This window comes from Ceratotherium simum, chromosome 3 (assembly GCF_057802395.1).
Source record: "Ceratotherium simum simum isolate JZ-2026a chromosome 3, ASM5780239v1, whole genome shotgun sequence".
In the NCBI taxonomy this organism is placed as follows: domain Eukaryota; kingdom Metazoa; phylum Chordata; class Mammalia; order Perissodactyla; family Rhinocerotidae; genus Ceratotherium; species Ceratotherium simum.
In genome coordinates, this window is record NC_141902.1 from 39257783 (window position 1) to 39273414 (window position 15632).

Consider the following 15632-nt stretch of genomic DNA (forward strand, 5'->3'; position numbering starts at 1 on the left):
TCTCTTTGCTGAGGAAGACCGGCTCTGAGCTAACATCCATGCCCATCTTCCTCTACTTTATATGGGACGCCGCCAAAGCATGGCCTGACAAGTGGTGCGTCAGTGCGAGCCCGGGATCCAAACCTGGGCCGCCAGCAGCGGAGCGCGAGCACTTAACCACTAGGCCACGGGGCCAGCCCCCAGGCACTGTTTCTTAATCCAGCCTGTATTCCTGTCCCTAGCAGAGAGACCGGTCCATACAGGTACTTAATACATATTTGATGAAGAAATAGGGGAACGAATCCCTTTGTGTAGTGTGTTGGGTCTTTCATTTTTTAATTTTTTTCCTTCTCTATTTATTTTTAATTTTTATTGAGAGCATTTAATGACACAAAATGGAGGTTTTTCTTGAGCTATCTGGAGGAAGCAAGATTCACTCCTTAACCCAAAGGACCAGGACAGCTTACTGTGGAGGTATGATTTTAAAGAGGCCCAGGGCTGCTAAAGGCAGGAGGGGCGGACATTAACATGAAGATCTTTCTTGAAAGCACCCTACTGAAGAGGCAGTGAAGAACTCTGCAAGGCTAACTGGGTGACACAGCCCACAGAGGATGCATAAGATGCCAGCCACCACCAAGATTCCACTAGGCCCATCATGGGTACCTAGCTCACTGTAAGATCTGATTAGGGTTGTGAGCCACCTTATGGTCCTGGATTTCTAAGACCTGGACATTAACAAGAAAGACTGAAATTATTTGTTTGGTCTTTGGTGGCTGTTATTAGATGCAACCACTCACAGATAAGAGCATAATGTTCATAGTTAAGAGTCAAGGTTTAGATCCCTGAAACCATGTGTATCCCAGGGCATACAAGAGATGCCTGACCCTGCTTTCTGCACTGGCCAATCCCAAAAGGATTATGCAAATTTTATGGGTTAGATTTCATGACAGCCTGGAACGATGCTCTTCTACCTACAGAGTTAGGTAACTTGGGAACTTTGAATAGAAGGCGATCAACCAGTTGGCTAGATTGAGTTTAAAGTAACAACGTGAGTTACCTACAGCAATGAGAAGTGAAGGATGAGTGATCAGTAAGGCAAAAAAGGCATACGGTGTTAACCTGTTCAATGCCCAAGAAAAGGTCTGTCTTTCACCTAGAAAACACCACGATCATCTGGACAAGTTCAAGCCCCTGGCAGGCTGAGAACTTCCCACTCTTTGTCCCTCCAAATTAAAGACTTCTTGGGAATCGAAATGAGCCAAAGCTGAGCACAACTCATACAGAAAGCTTAACCTCCAACTGTGCACCGAGAACAAGGGCGAGTAGAACGTCCCTAAAACGGCTGGGTCCCTGGGGATGGCCCAAACAGCCCCACCGCCCGTGCTGTCTGCAATGCTCTGCCCTCCTCATCCCAGGCCCCTCTCCAACAGCGTCCGACCGGAGCCTACACAGCCAGACGCCTGTCCACCTCCCTAGCCTCGTGAAAGGTCCGGGCCGCTCGCGCGCTGACCCCGCCTAGGCCCTCGGCCCCTCGGCTCACCCCAGGCAGCCAGGCAGTCGATCTGCAGAGGCAGCTTTTCTAGGATCGGCACTGGCTCGAAGGCGTCGTGCATGGCGGCGAGAACAGAGACGCCCCGGCAGTCTCACCCGGAGTGTGCTGGGCCAGGCTCGCTGGCGGCCAGCACCGGCCGAAGGAAAGAGCCGACCGGGAAGCTGCCAGCGACCCCCAGCTACAGGGCCTTCGGCAACAGAGCCATCATCAACACCGGACTTCCTGCTGGGCTAAGCCCGCCCCTTCCGCAGCCCAGGTCCCGCCCCTTCCGCCCCGGCTTCCAACGCACCTTCGAGGAACTGCCCGGTGCTTAGGGCATTTTCACGCTGGAGCCGGAGTAGCCTTGGGTTAACGGGGAAGGAAAAAGATCTTAATATTAGCATTGCCTTAGGCAGGGTCGCGTGGTGCTGAAGAACTCGGGGTTTGGCGTCAGTTAGATCTAGGATGGAAATCTGCCATTCAGTAATTTGGCCGTGACGTTTAGGAAATTTAATCTCCGGAGGTCTTAGTTTTGTTCTCTGCAAAATGATGGTAGCATTCTGTACTAGCGTGGTGAGCGCTTACCAACGTCTGACACACTCTAAACACTCGATAAATGGTGGTTTTAGTAATAATCCCAACCAGTTCAAGTACCTTACCCTTACATTTTAAAGGTTGTTCTAGGCCAGTGGTTCCCCACACCAGCAGCATCAGCATCATCTGGGAACTTGTTGGAAATGCGAAGTCTCAGGCCTTGTTGCAGCCCTACTGAATCAGCAACTCTGGAGTGGGGGGTCCAGCAGTCTGTTTTTCTAAGTCCCCAAGGTGAGTCCATGCACTTTGAGAACCACTGCAAGAATCATCTGTATCTGGCAACTTCCCCCCAAGAAAACAGCAGCTAGGTCATAAAATTAAGCATTTAAGGTTTATAGCAAAAATGTAAAAAAAAAAGGAGTCTGTGATATGAACTAAAAAAACTGGCCCTGGTCACTTTATTTTTACACAATGTCAGTTTCTTCATCTGTAAATTAGGAATATTGTCCCATCTTTACCGAATGCTGTATCTGATAATCAAATGAAATAATTTCTAGTAGTAAGAAACACAAGAATTGCTAAACAAATCTTGTGTTATGGCTGATTTTCACCATAGAAACTGAACACCTTGAAAATTTAGAATTGCCAGCTGCTGTGCTGGAAGAAGGCCTAATACCCAGCAGTTCCAGGCCCAAAGACAAAGACCAAAATACACAATGTAAACTCTAAGGTAACAGGTCAATGTAAAACTATAAATTTCTTCTGAACCTGTTCTAAGAAATGATAACACTATATCCAATCACAGTAACATAAGAAGCCATAAGAGAAAGCAGAAAGAAGCAGGTCCCGGGCTACAGAATTGGTATGCACGCCTGCTTAACACATTACTGGTTTTTTTCCTAGTCTCAAGTCAACATCTAACCAGTGTCAAAAAATATTTGACCAACTCTCCTGCTGCATTTTAATTATTCACTTGCTAAGTTTTAGTAAGGAAAAAGAGAAGCATATGACACCAGCCTTTTGCTAATGTGTTAACCTGAGAATATAGTCAGTTCTTCATATTGTTCCTTAGAGAGAATGCCTAGGTGATTTTTTTAAAAACCACCACAGCAAACAGCTATTAGAGAAATGTTACATAAATGTAAACACTTTCACTATAGTATGAGTTAGTGAAGATTGTGTCATTGGTTTCAATGGATAATAAGACAGAATAAAAACCATGGAAGGAAAATTCCCACAAGAGAGTTTGAGAGAAAGAAGGGTCTTTAGGGAAGGTCTGAGAAAAAAAATGAGAAAAATATATTAATTTTGTTAAAATTTTTTTATATTAAAAAGTGGCATGAACTTTCTATGTAGAACAAAAATCTTGGGAAGGCAAAATTGGACAAAACCATCAAAACAGAAATATAGTGCTTCCAATGAATCCCATCACCTTGTGATGTCTCTTATAAACAGTCTCTAAACCAATACCAGATACAAGAACAGTCAATCTAAAGGATGAGCAGCAGTCCAGGGCCTCCACGCTACTTCATGCAGGAAAAACTGTTTAAATTAAGCCAGAAGGACCAGTTTCCTTTGTATTAGCTTGTGAAGCATTAGTCCCTGTAGCAGGGTGCTCACTCACAAGCATGTAGATGGAGTGCCTCTTTGCATCGAGTGCAACACCCAGTGAATGGCAGAAGGCAAACAAAGCATTGCCTGGGACTCCGCAGTGCCGCCCTCGAAGGCTTACAAAACAGTAGTTAAAAGTTTGGGAGTGTGCACCACATTGCCAGCAATGGGATGTGTCACAATAGCAGATGTCAAAAGAGTTAAGCTTATATTTCTCTCTAAAGTACATCTGAAATAGAAAAATCTTTAATATACACCATTTGTAAACAAAATTGCACTTGATTTTGCTTATTTAAATGATCTGAATCATACTGTAACAGTTTCTTTTTTTTTTTTTCTTTTTTGTTTTCTTTTAATCATTGATAGAACCATGGCTCCTTAACTCAGAAGGACTCTTTTTTCCTCAAAACTACCTCTGCAAGATGTAACCTTGGCTTCCCAGGAAACGGAAAGATAATTAACAATTTCCCCCATCACCTATGTAACTCCCTAAATAAATAAAAATTACAGGCAGTTGCTCCTGGAGATTACGTATTATGGTGTTGATGTCACAGTTCTTTAGAAGATGTTAAACTTTTTAGTTTGACATATTAAACAATTTAAACATTATAGAAGGCTCAGGAAGAACATACATAAGTTGCATAAACATCCATGTCAGAGTATGGGAGGGAAAGGGGCATCAATGTGGTAAAAAAGAAACTTGTTGATTTTTCTCATCCTATGAACTTGTTTTCAATAAGATGTCCTCCTTGTTCTGACACCTCTCGCCAGCTCCAATGCACAAAGATCAAGGAACAGATCAGGATGTCACTGCCTCCTTTAATTCCATGGAGCAGTGTAGAAGACTGACGCAGAAGCTGATCTCTTCCCAGACACTAGCCATCTTCAACTGCACGTGTTCCCATCCTTTACTCCATTTTGGACCTTTCAAAGTGTGTGATCATTCGTTCCTAGGGGGAAAAAAAGGTTTATTCTAAGTATATTAATTTTAAATGGTCTACACTCCAAATATCTTCTACATAGATGATGCACACACACATTTTCCCCAAGTACTTGTTTATGTTCATTAAACATTTAGAGAGATGGTTCCTAACCATCTATGAAGATTTTGAAACATACAGATGTCTAGGCCCCATCCAAGATTTCCTGAATCAAAATCTCTAGCCTTTTGGACACAAATCACACAAACCACAAATCAAAAGGAACTGTATATTTTAGAGTCAATTAAGATGATTAAACAAATATTTACTTAAGATTAAGTTTAAATAAAATTATGTATTTCCTTTGATTCAGGAATTTAACTTAAGAAATAGTCAAGGATGTGGGCAAAGATTTAGCCACAAGCATTTCTATTGCAACACTCAGAATTATAACAAAATACAGAAAGAATTAAGCGTTCAAAAATATAGAATTATACAAACTGTATATATTTAAAATGAAAAATATTCATTAAAATTACATTTGATTAAAAAGTTCTAGAGATCTGTCGTACCACAATGTGCACATAGTTAACACTTTGCACTTGAGAATGGTTAGGATGGTAGATTTTATATGTTTTTTCACCACAATTTTGTAAAAAATTACATCTTATTATAAAATAATATTTACAGTATGCCATTTCTTATTTGAGATCTCAACGCCATCTCAAATAAGAAAATTGTACTACCATTAAATTTCCTTTGTTATGCAATTTTTTACCTAATAGTTAATAGTTTTTTTCATTTTTCCTTTGCTTCGTTTGCAAAGTACCCATCACAAATTTATCCTAAACTCTGACAGAACTGTAAATCCCTTTTCAATATGATCAATTATATCAGATAATCTATCCTTTTCACTTTTTTCTTAGAAATACCCCTCCTGAAGCTCTCTATTCTGCTGCTCCATTCTGGACTGGCTGCTCTCCAAGCCTGTTGCCCAGCTGTCACTCTGGGAGTTTCTTACATCATTATCCTGGGGATTTATCCTGGCCTCTCTGTGTTGGAGCCTTTACTTCTTGGATCCCAAGTCTTTCTCTTTTTAGTTCCCTCATTTTGTGAAGAACATTTTCTACTACTTTCCTGAGAAAGCACATAGGATGTCAATTATTTTATTTCTTGTGTAACTAAAAACATCTTTATTTTACCCTCATATTGATAGTTTAGTTGAGTATAGAATTCTAGGTTGAAAATTATTTTCCTCAGAATTCAAAGACATTGTTCTTTTATCCTTAGCTTCCAAGGATGCGGCTGAGGAGTCTGATGCCGTTTTGATTCTTGGTTCCTTATTTAACTTGTTTCTCTTATAATTCATGTAAGCTCTTTTTCAGTTCTTGAATAGTTTTTTCACACAGGAAAATATGAACAGATGGGTGAAGTCAGTGCTACCAAAAGTACTACAGTAAACCTGTATTCCCATGAATGGCACAACTGGGTTTCCCATACTCAGCCCCCCCTGGCTGAAACACAGTGTGGCTGGAGAGCTGAAGCCAAAGGGAAGCCCTGAAGGCAAATTATTAGCAGAAGAAGACCCCAAGAGGGAGTTCTGGGAACTGCAAAATACACCAGGAAAGCGAAGTGTTACACAGGTTTAATTCTGAATGGTGGAGTTCTCAATTGCTTCAGTACACAGGACAGCTAAGGAATTTGACACTGTGTCCTGCATCACACAGCACATCAGTGGGAAAGGAACAAAGCATTTTTTAGCAGCCAATCCAACACAATGAGTCAGAATCGGGCAGATGCTTTCAAAAGGCCTTCTGAAATCAAGAGACTCTAGAATAACCTAATATTCAGAAAATGTCCAAAACTAGTTCCCAGGAACTCATACTGCAATTCTTACAGAAGACTTCACTGTGAAGCCTTCTAGATGAACTGTATGGAGATATATTAAAAGACTAAAAATCAACATAAATATTAGAGGTACTAATTATAATCCTTATTTTCTGAAGAAGACAGCGAGACAGATAACACTGAATAGTAGGTAATTTTAACTTATATTTTGTTTTGGTCTACTGTATTCCTTTCTCAATACTTTTCTTTATTATTTTTGCCTAGATTAGATAAGGGTTAAATTTGAATTTCTTAAAGACAAAGGAACTAGAGAGTGGGAGAGTAAGGTATTTGCTACCAAATTTAAACAAAGACATTCTCAAGTCTGACTACATAACTTTGGAAAAGGAGGACATGTACAGAAAGGAAACATTCTTGAATATTTGAGTTCTAATATTAGTATTTCTATTCTCATCCTTTTTCAACTATACCAACTATAGTTCTTCAGGCCATTACTGAGTCAAATAAATAAGATCTCCCTGAAGAGAGGACTTATGACTCCCTATTAAGTCACCAGACCCATAGTTTATGCACATGATTTGATTACTAACCTCATCAGAATCTAGAAGGGCTGGAAGTGCTCTGCAGGGAGAAAAACACCAAAATGAACAATGTAAATTAAAGCCATAAATGGTTCATAAGGACAGTGGAATAATGAATTCAATTTAAAGCTAGTTTAAATTCAATTTAAAGCTAGCTAATTTAAAGCTACAAATTTTTTGTAACTATCTAAAATTGGCATCTTATTAATGACCGTTTAAGGGGAAGGGGAGAAGGCAAATACAAAAACAAGAATCAGAGTTACTGGAATTGTATAGGAAAAACGAAACATGTCCTGCATTATAACAGGACCAATATTTAGTTTAAATTCTAGCCATGGAAAGAAACTCAAAAATTCCAAAAGGATTATCCCACTGATTTGGGGAAGATCTATCTTAGAAAACTGAATCTTTCTAAGCAGAAATGTCATCTGAACAAATAATCCCAAACTCCTTTTTTTGTATATCATTCCTAATCTTTAACTATTTTTTAACATCTTTTTAATGTTTTAAATATTCTTTTAAGTAATTTAATCTTTTACTTCTAAAGTTAACTACAAGCATTCTCATTAGTATGCTCTTCAGCTCATTCATTTAAAATAATAAAAGTAATACTAACTTTGAAATAGGATTCTTGTGGTAATGATTCAAAAACTTACACATCTGTCACAGAAGAAGGAACGTTCTCTTCTACCCACTTCAAATCATCTTCCTGCTGGGAACATACAAATAAATACCAGTTGTTACTAAAATGCACCAAATAATACATCTCAAGTAAGGATCTAAAGAGGTCTCAAAATCTTTAAACTTAATCTTTTGTCAGTCTGAAGTAGTATATTTACATAACAAATGGGACTGCTAACAGAAAAGTCAAATAATTTAAAAAACTATATAAATGAAATATAAAATGATGTCCTACATCCTTAAGTACTTTCTTCTCAATGGTCTAATACCTAGAGTTTGCTTCCTGTAAGCTTTACTCCTTAAAACTGAAATAAATTCTAAAGAGTGAATGCATAACTCTAAAAGAAAACACCAAACAACTGCTGACTGAAAAAAATCTTGATCTTTACTACAAAAAGATCTTCGATTATTAATGGGGCTATGACTTTACTGATGAAAACCATTAAACAGAACCAACAGACTGGTCTGGTACCTTTTAGGACATAGTACCAAACCATGTAGTTAAAGATTACTAGGTCCTAGACCTAGAATCACTTGCTGTCTGTACATTTAAAAATGTAAATGTGGGGCCGGCCCAGTGGCATAGCGGTTAAGTTTGCATGCTCCGCTTCGGTGGCCTGGGGTTTGCAGGTTCAGATCCTGGGCGCAGATGTACGCACCACTTATCAAGCCATGCTGTGGCAGCGTCCCATATAAAGTAGAGGAAGATGGACACAATGTTAGCCCAGAGCCAATCTTCCTCAGCAAAAAGAGGAGGACTGGCAACAGATGTTAGCTCAGGGCTAATCTTCCTCACAAAAAAAAAAAAAAGTAAATGTAATACGTATTAAAAGATTTATAAACCAAGCTTAATTACAGCATAGGTAAAAAACATCATTAAGGCCTGTACATAATTGCTGAGCTCCCCAAGGGCTGGAGGACAGAGCAAACAAGACTGCAAAGAAGTCCTACTTACTGCTTTGTTTACTTTACTATTTCCATTTGGTTCTTGTTTGGTACTTCTCATTTTCATTCCTTCTGTAAAAGGAAAAAAAAGTGGATTGGTTAACTATGTCAATAGACCAGCAATAATTGCAAAAATTGATTCAGAGCTTCATTTGAAGTTTACTAACACTGAATTATACAATAGATGTTTCTCCATCTTTACATTTATGCTGGAAAGTTCAAAGCCAAATTTTCATCTCATCTCTAGTGAGCAAACTGGACATTTAATGTGCAATTATTTACTGAATTTACCACAGCTTGACCTTAAGATTCATACTCTTATTTTTGCTTCTCCCTAACTTCACCACACACCAAACTGAGCAACAAACTTGGAAAATAATAAACATTGTACTTATATCAAAGTATCTTGATTTTGATACTTGAAATGTTATACTTGCTTTATTCTATTTCTAAAAACCAGAAAAGAATATTTAAAGAACAAATAAAAGGTGAATTTTAATCAGCACCAAAGCTTTCTTTCAGCATGGGTTCCTTTTGCTCATCCTCCTCCTCTTCCTCAGACAATGGTGAAAAAGCAAACCTGACAGAACAACGGTAGAACAGAAGTAAGATAATTAGAAAAATACAAAAACTGCTTCATTATCTGGATTTTATGGGACTAAGTATTGAAACTGCAGTGACAGTCATTCATAAAATCAGTTTAGTAAATAATAAAATAGCTCTTCCCCTTCAGAAAGCTCTTGCTGGCCTATTTTGGCAAGGGAGAAGCAGGACAGGACCACACTCGGAGTGCAAGCTCAGCCACAGAATACCTGTGGCTTCAAACAAGTTACTTATTCTCTGTGCCCCAGTTTCCTTATCTGTAAATGAGGACAGTAAACATCACTCATAGAGGGGTTTTCTGGCAAGTAAATAAGTCATTTCAAAAAGTGCTTAGAACACTACCTGACACACAGTAAGCATTCAATAAATGTTCATTTACAAGCATATGTATCACACAGAGGTAAGTAAATTCTTAAGAAATTTAAAAACTCAGCCTTCAAATTGGTAGTTAAGAGATGGAAGTCCTGATCTTGTGTGTTCCAGGCAATTTAAAATCTCAGTTTCCAAGTGGGGAGCTGAGAAGTCAGAGGCCTGGTGTGGTACATCTCAGATATCTTTCCTTCACAACTTCCAAGAGACTCAGCAGAGCAGCTGCCAGACAGGTAATTCCTAGACTGCGTTAGCTTTGAACTCACTCTGTGCTTACTGTTGCCCATGATTTTCATTCCACCTTGTTTTTAAATCTCCTTTCATGATAAAAAATCTTTGTAAGTTAGGAATAACAGGAAACACCTGTAACCTTTTAAAAGGTAACTAACAAAAATGCACAGTAGATATCAAAGTTGATGATAGTTGAGAAGCATTTATTTTAAAGTCAGAGTAAGATAAGGAGGCCCCCTCTTATTGCCCCAATTCAATATTATACAGGTGGGCCTAGCCAGCACAAGAATCAGAAATGAAGCAACAAGATTATTTGGAAAGGAAGGAATAATGTTGTCATTACTTTACATAACAACCAATCTAATGAGAAAACCTAGAAATTATCAGAACTAACAAGATAACAAAGGAGCGTTGATGGATATGATAAATATACAAAAATCAACAGCATTCCTACATATTTGGAAAAGCCACCAGTACTATTTCAAAAGGTTGTACCCATAAGAGCCATAAAATTTAAAAAAACATTTAAATAAAAGTTAGAAAATGTAACTGTAGCATTGAAAAACCTAAAAAAATGGAGAGAGATACCATATTCAAGGATGAAATGATCAAAAAGACATAGAATTTCCCTAATTAATCCATTAATTCAATTAAATTCTAATCAAAATCTGATAAGGTTTTCCTAGAATTAAACAAGCTAAATTTTTTATTAAAGATCAAAGACCCAATAGCAAAGGATTCTAGGGAGTACATCAGGCACGCTCCCTTATGTACCCACATAAACATTTATGGGTAACACATATGCCAGAAGACGTCACAACTGAAACGGACCTCCCATCAATTGGTTCGATTCCCCATTATCTGAAGAAGAAACTAAGGCCCAGAGAGATGAAAAGAGGCAGCATGCCAAAAATCACAATGCAAACTACTAGGAGAGCTGAGACAGAAACCCATTTCTCTGGATTCCAGACCCAGTGAGGGTTCCTTCCACTCTACGACAGGCCATGACACTGTCATCCATTGAACCACCCCTAACTGATGACGTGGACATTCAATGGTTAGCAGCATAAATAAGAACTGTCCAAGAACCTCTGATTGTTTGCAGATGGTCGCCAGAGAACCATGATGACAAAGAGGATCATGGAGAACAGCAACCGCCAGATGGCATCGTCCACCCACAGCTCCCGCCAATCCTACCAAAAGGGGGAAAAGTACAAAATTTATACACATTATCTTAACACTCTGTTCACAAAGCCCATGGCATAGAACAAGAACCACTTATTCATTCAACTTTTATTTACCAAGAGCCTGCTATGTGCTAGACACTGTACTAAGGGCTGGGGATACTCTTCCGTTGTAGTGTTTACTGTTGCTAAGAAAAGGTGGCAACTGAATGGAGCACTTGTCAGTGCTTCATTATAGCTCTGACAATCTTGAGGGAAGGGTTTAAAACAAGGTAAGAGAGAGTAACATTAGCTTATTATTTTTTATACTTTTCATTTTATTTATTTTTACCAAAACAGAGCCGTAGCCGCCGCCAAAGCAATGCTATTGGCCACAGTCTTTGTGCTCAGACCTTAAGGATATGGCTGCTAGTCAAATTAGCATTATTCACACATACTTCACATTTAGGACTCTGGATTTCTTGTTCAAAAACTTTTAGTTAAGGCAAGATTGGGTTATGACAGACTATGGTTATCACTTATAATCCCCTACTACTGGGATTTACAGTCAGACCTCCCCACCAACACAAAACAAACCTACCATACCAAGCACCGTGATAATACAGAAAGAATACTTAGGAGGGATACATTCTGACCCTCACACTGGAGACCTAGCCCTAATTTCTTACAAGGTACGAACCTTACCATTGTCATCAACATCATCGTCTGCGTATAAAACAGTACACTATTCATAAATGCATGTGTTTATAACTCACCGACTGACACGTCACTATCCTGAACTTCATGGTTGTCCAGATGATAAACACAATAGATGCTAACAAGAAATGAAAAACCTGGTCAGAGTATCGATATCAGTTTACACTCTAATTATATTCTCCAATTCTGGTTAAGTGGAATTCCACACATCCCTAACCCCCAATACATAACAAGCATTTTCTATCAGTTATTTTAACATATGTATTCAATACAAATTTACTTAACTATTATAAGCAATGCCCATGATACGTACTCTTGTCAACCCCTTCTGTACTTAGTTTTGTTTACCATCTGGCTACTTCAGTAACCCTGAGAACTGGAAAAGAAGGAACTAGAAATATGGCTTTTTCCAGCATTATCAGTAATATAACTTTTTTCCTTTCCTTTATCCTTAGTATAGCAATGCTAATTTTTCTTTGGCTGGTCAGATGGAAAAAAAGGTTGATAAAATGACTGCAAGACAAACAGAGTTGTTGGTTCCAATCACAGGCCAGACCTCACTACTCTCAGTCTCAAGGGCCAAAAGGCAGGCAAATTAGCCTACTGTGGCTATGGTCTATGTAATGCTGTATTTTATGCAGGCTTAGTGACACAGATAAAAGCAATATAATAGCCATGTACTCCGATCTAAAATTCTATAGCTATTTAATGAAACCAAATAAGCATTAATGTCTTCTAAAAGGAATCTAAATACTATATGGCATTCAAGCTAACTTGCCTCAAAAAAAAGAATTCAGACAGGAGAGGGATATACTAAGAGTTGAAATTATATGTGGTCTATTTTCAGCTATTAAAATAAGTGGTTCTTAATCTTTTTTGAACCACAGACCCCTTTAAGAATTTGACAAAAGTTCAAGACCCCTTCTCCAAGTGAAATGCACAAAATTTTCTCTGTAATTTCAGAGATCCCACCTATGGCCTCTCAGGGTAAGAATATCTGTTCTAAAAAGAACACGTTCAGACAGCAGGAAGATAGTCCCTGACTTACCTGCCACTGCCAAGATAAGCGTGTTGGTGAAATGTCGGTACAAAGAGAGTTTTACAATGTTCCTCCGAAGTTTTAAGAGCTTCATTGTTTGAGTCAGGCTAATAAATATGTGTTTGCAGGTCAAGGAAATCAACATTCAGAAAAAACAGTAAGCTAGTAAATTAATCCTCAAGTTTCTTTGAGGAACTGAGGTCATACTGATAGAGCTATGGATGCCAGAGTCCTTACAGTTCTCTCATTCTCAATCTCTCAAACATCCCAAGCCTCATCATGATTAATAAGAAAGTCTCCATTTTCAACGAGACTTGAAGAGAAGACAGAACCAGGATAAAGGAAGAATGCAAAAAGTAAGAAGAAAAAAGAGGAAAAATATAAAAAAAAGAGAGAAATAAAGACAAGAAGAAGCTTTCTAGAGAAACAAAGATGAAAAAGAAAGACAAATGGAATGAAATTGAGTAACAGGCAAGGGAATAGGAGTTAATATCATCTTGTCTCTTCCTTTAAGGTAAGTGGCTCTGTTCTCACTGTCCCAGCTAATCCAGGCTAGGGTCATACATACACTCACGCCTACAACCCTCCCCAAGTTCTACACTCGGTCCCCTCATGCCATGTTAAGGAACCTGCCATCAGCTGCCTGAGCTATCTTGAATTAAAATGACCGTACAATTACAATTGGCTGAGAATCCCAGGCAGCTAGGCTCTAAAAGCAACGAGTCTCCATTTTCAGAACATTACTCCCAAGCAGAAGTTACCACAGAAAGATATGAGGGGAACTGACGACTACTAAAGACAGTATCTGCTCTCATGTCCAACTTTCAGAATGAGAAGCAGATATGAAAATAAGTGAGTTGGAGCTTGCTTCTGCCCTTCAACAGAGCCTTAGCTGCTACCTAATCATTGGGTTATCTTACTGTATGGAACATTCCAACTCCCTCTCTCCACTCCTCCCAATACTCGTAGAGGTTCACAAAGCACACTTGAAAGATATCGACCTAGAAAAGCTTGGACTATTTAGACTCAGGACACTTCAATTTCAAACATTTTTGACGTATGACAATCCACTCAAATTCACAAAATTGCAATTTTGTTTACATGCAGCTTTTCATAACAGTCAAGTCTATCAAGACAATAAGATTGCACAATTACACATAGGACCAAATACACAAAAACCAAAACAAATTTTAAAAAATCCCAAAAAGATAAAAGTCCAGAATGAATGAATGAATGAATGAATCCTTCATTCAAAAGGCCAAGTCCCTAATAAACAAATGCTTAATTTTAAGAAACAGAAGAAAAAGATTACTCAGATAAAAACTTTATCTGTTGGGTGATTCTGCCTGTAAATGAATCAATATTTATTACAAAGAGTGGATTCAGACAATCCCAAGTCAGTTTTTGAATGAGGGGACAAAACACCTAACCCTGTAAGGGTTAAAATCTACTAAACCTACATAGAATTTTAAGAGTCAAACAACCTTAGGTAGTTCCTGAAACCACATTTTAAGAATCAAAATCTTTTCATAATTTTCAAAGCATTTAATAATGCTAGAGGCTGAAAGAAACAGCAGGACCAGAGCAGCCAGTGATTCTACACTAAGGAGAGTGCACAAGTAAGTCCAAAATCGAAGTGAAATGCTCATTTAAAAAAAGAAAAGCCAGAAGCTTTTATCTTGTGCTCATTCCACAGTCACCAACTTCTGATGCAATTTTAAAAATTAAACACAAAGAAACAAAAAAACTGCTTACCTGAGCCCTCAAGTTGTTAGACTGAAAATACCCTATTCCTCAGACTAAGGAGTAATTAACAAAACTGGTAAAAACTCTTTGCAGAAAGATCAATGGAAACCCATCTCCAAGGGGAGAAAATGGACCGCCATCAAACAAGCCAATGAGAAGGATATCCACCAGCACAGGGCAGTGTCTAGGAAAGCCAAGGGGATAAAGGCCAAGGAAGCAAGATCAGTCTGGGCCTGCAGACAAAGAAAAACAGGTGGTGAAAAAGAGACGTCCAGAGAGGCACAGAGAAGAAACCAGCACACGATTCTGCATTTAATCATCTGGAAGGTTTTACATTTGAACTGAAAGAAAATAAAAAGGACTAGCACTTGGCACCTATATCATTCTTCCCTTCTGACAAACCATCACGTACAATATACAGCTGTAAGCATTTCACACCAACTGTCAATTACAATCTCAATACAATGAAACATGCTGCCAACTAATAAAAGGCAACCACCATAGAGTTCCTAGTGTGCTAAGATCCACGTTAAGAAGTGACCACACCAAAAACTATGGTGTTCTAAGACCCCACCCCATCCCCTCATTTCCTATCATTGTGCTTTGGGGTACAAGTCTAAAAAGATCCTTCTCATATTTAAAATTACTGTATCATTAATATACCAAGAATAACTAATTTCCAGAATTGTAATATAATTTTACAAAGAGCTCACCCCAAAATAAAATGTAACGCAAGTACCTGTCTTGCCCCAAAAACTATGCTACTTTTTTTCATAAGTTTATATATAAGACACTAATTATAAAACCCTAATTACCCAGTCACCAGAACATTATTGAAAGGATATCCATAAAATAATACAGGCATCAATTGCTGAGAGGGCCAGGTTTACTATTAGAGCCAAGGGATAAGAAAAATACTACAGCATCAGAAGAAAGAAAATGAAATTGACAGAGGGTTAAAGTTGCTAAAAGTCTAAGGAAACTATATACAGAGGACAGTGTGATTTGAAAAACAAATTTGCATCCATAAAGTGTTTTACTTAAGGGGCAATTTACTGCAAAACTTATTGACCCCAGTTTTCTTGAGGGCAAAGTCAAGTTTATAGCATTTATCACCCTGAATCTAACAGGTTA

The 15632-nt window shown here is 38.4% G+C and overlaps 2 protein-coding genes across 5 annotated transcripts in view; both read right to left on the reverse strand.

Annotated features, from left to right (window-relative positions):
* The window catches only part of VPS39 (VPS39 subunit of HOPS complex), a 41196-nt gene extending 39457 nt beyond the window's left edge, over positions 1–1739 (reverse strand). The window contains exon 1 of the mRNA XM_004421457.3: positions 1520–1739. Within this exon, the coding sequence (XP_004421514.1) occupies positions 1520–1592 (73 nt within the window). The 5' untranslated portion in view covers positions 1593–1739. The remainder of the gene's footprint in view (positions 1–1519) is intronic.
* A 1611-nt stretch (positions 1740–3350) lies between these two features.
* TMEM87A (transmembrane protein 87A) overlaps positions 3351–15632 on the reverse strand; it is a 37056-nt gene continuing 24774 nt past the window's right edge. The window contains exons 12-20 of one of the 4 annotated variants that reach the window (XM_087425817.1): positions 15340–15415; positions 12762–12866; positions 11773–11831; positions 10923–11026; positions 9137–9210; positions 8641–8702; positions 7661–7713; positions 7014–7044; positions 3351–4605 (exon numbers count right to left, since the gene is read on the reverse strand). In XM_087425817.1, coding sequence (XP_087281943.1) covers positions 4564–4605; positions 7014–7044; positions 7661–7713; positions 8641–8702; positions 9137–9210; positions 10923–11026; positions 11773–11831; positions 12762–12866; positions 15340–15415 — 606 coding nt within the window. In that variant the 3' untranslated portion in view covers positions 3351–4563. Of the gene's footprint in view, positions 4606–7013; positions 7045–7660; positions 7717–8640; positions 8703–9136; positions 9211–10922; positions 11027–11772; positions 11832–12761; positions 12867–14658; positions 14732–15339; positions 15416–15632 lie in introns of all 4 variants that reach the window. The other 3 variants (XM_087425802.1, XM_087425827.1, XM_087425811.1) reach the window with 3 other exon arrangements.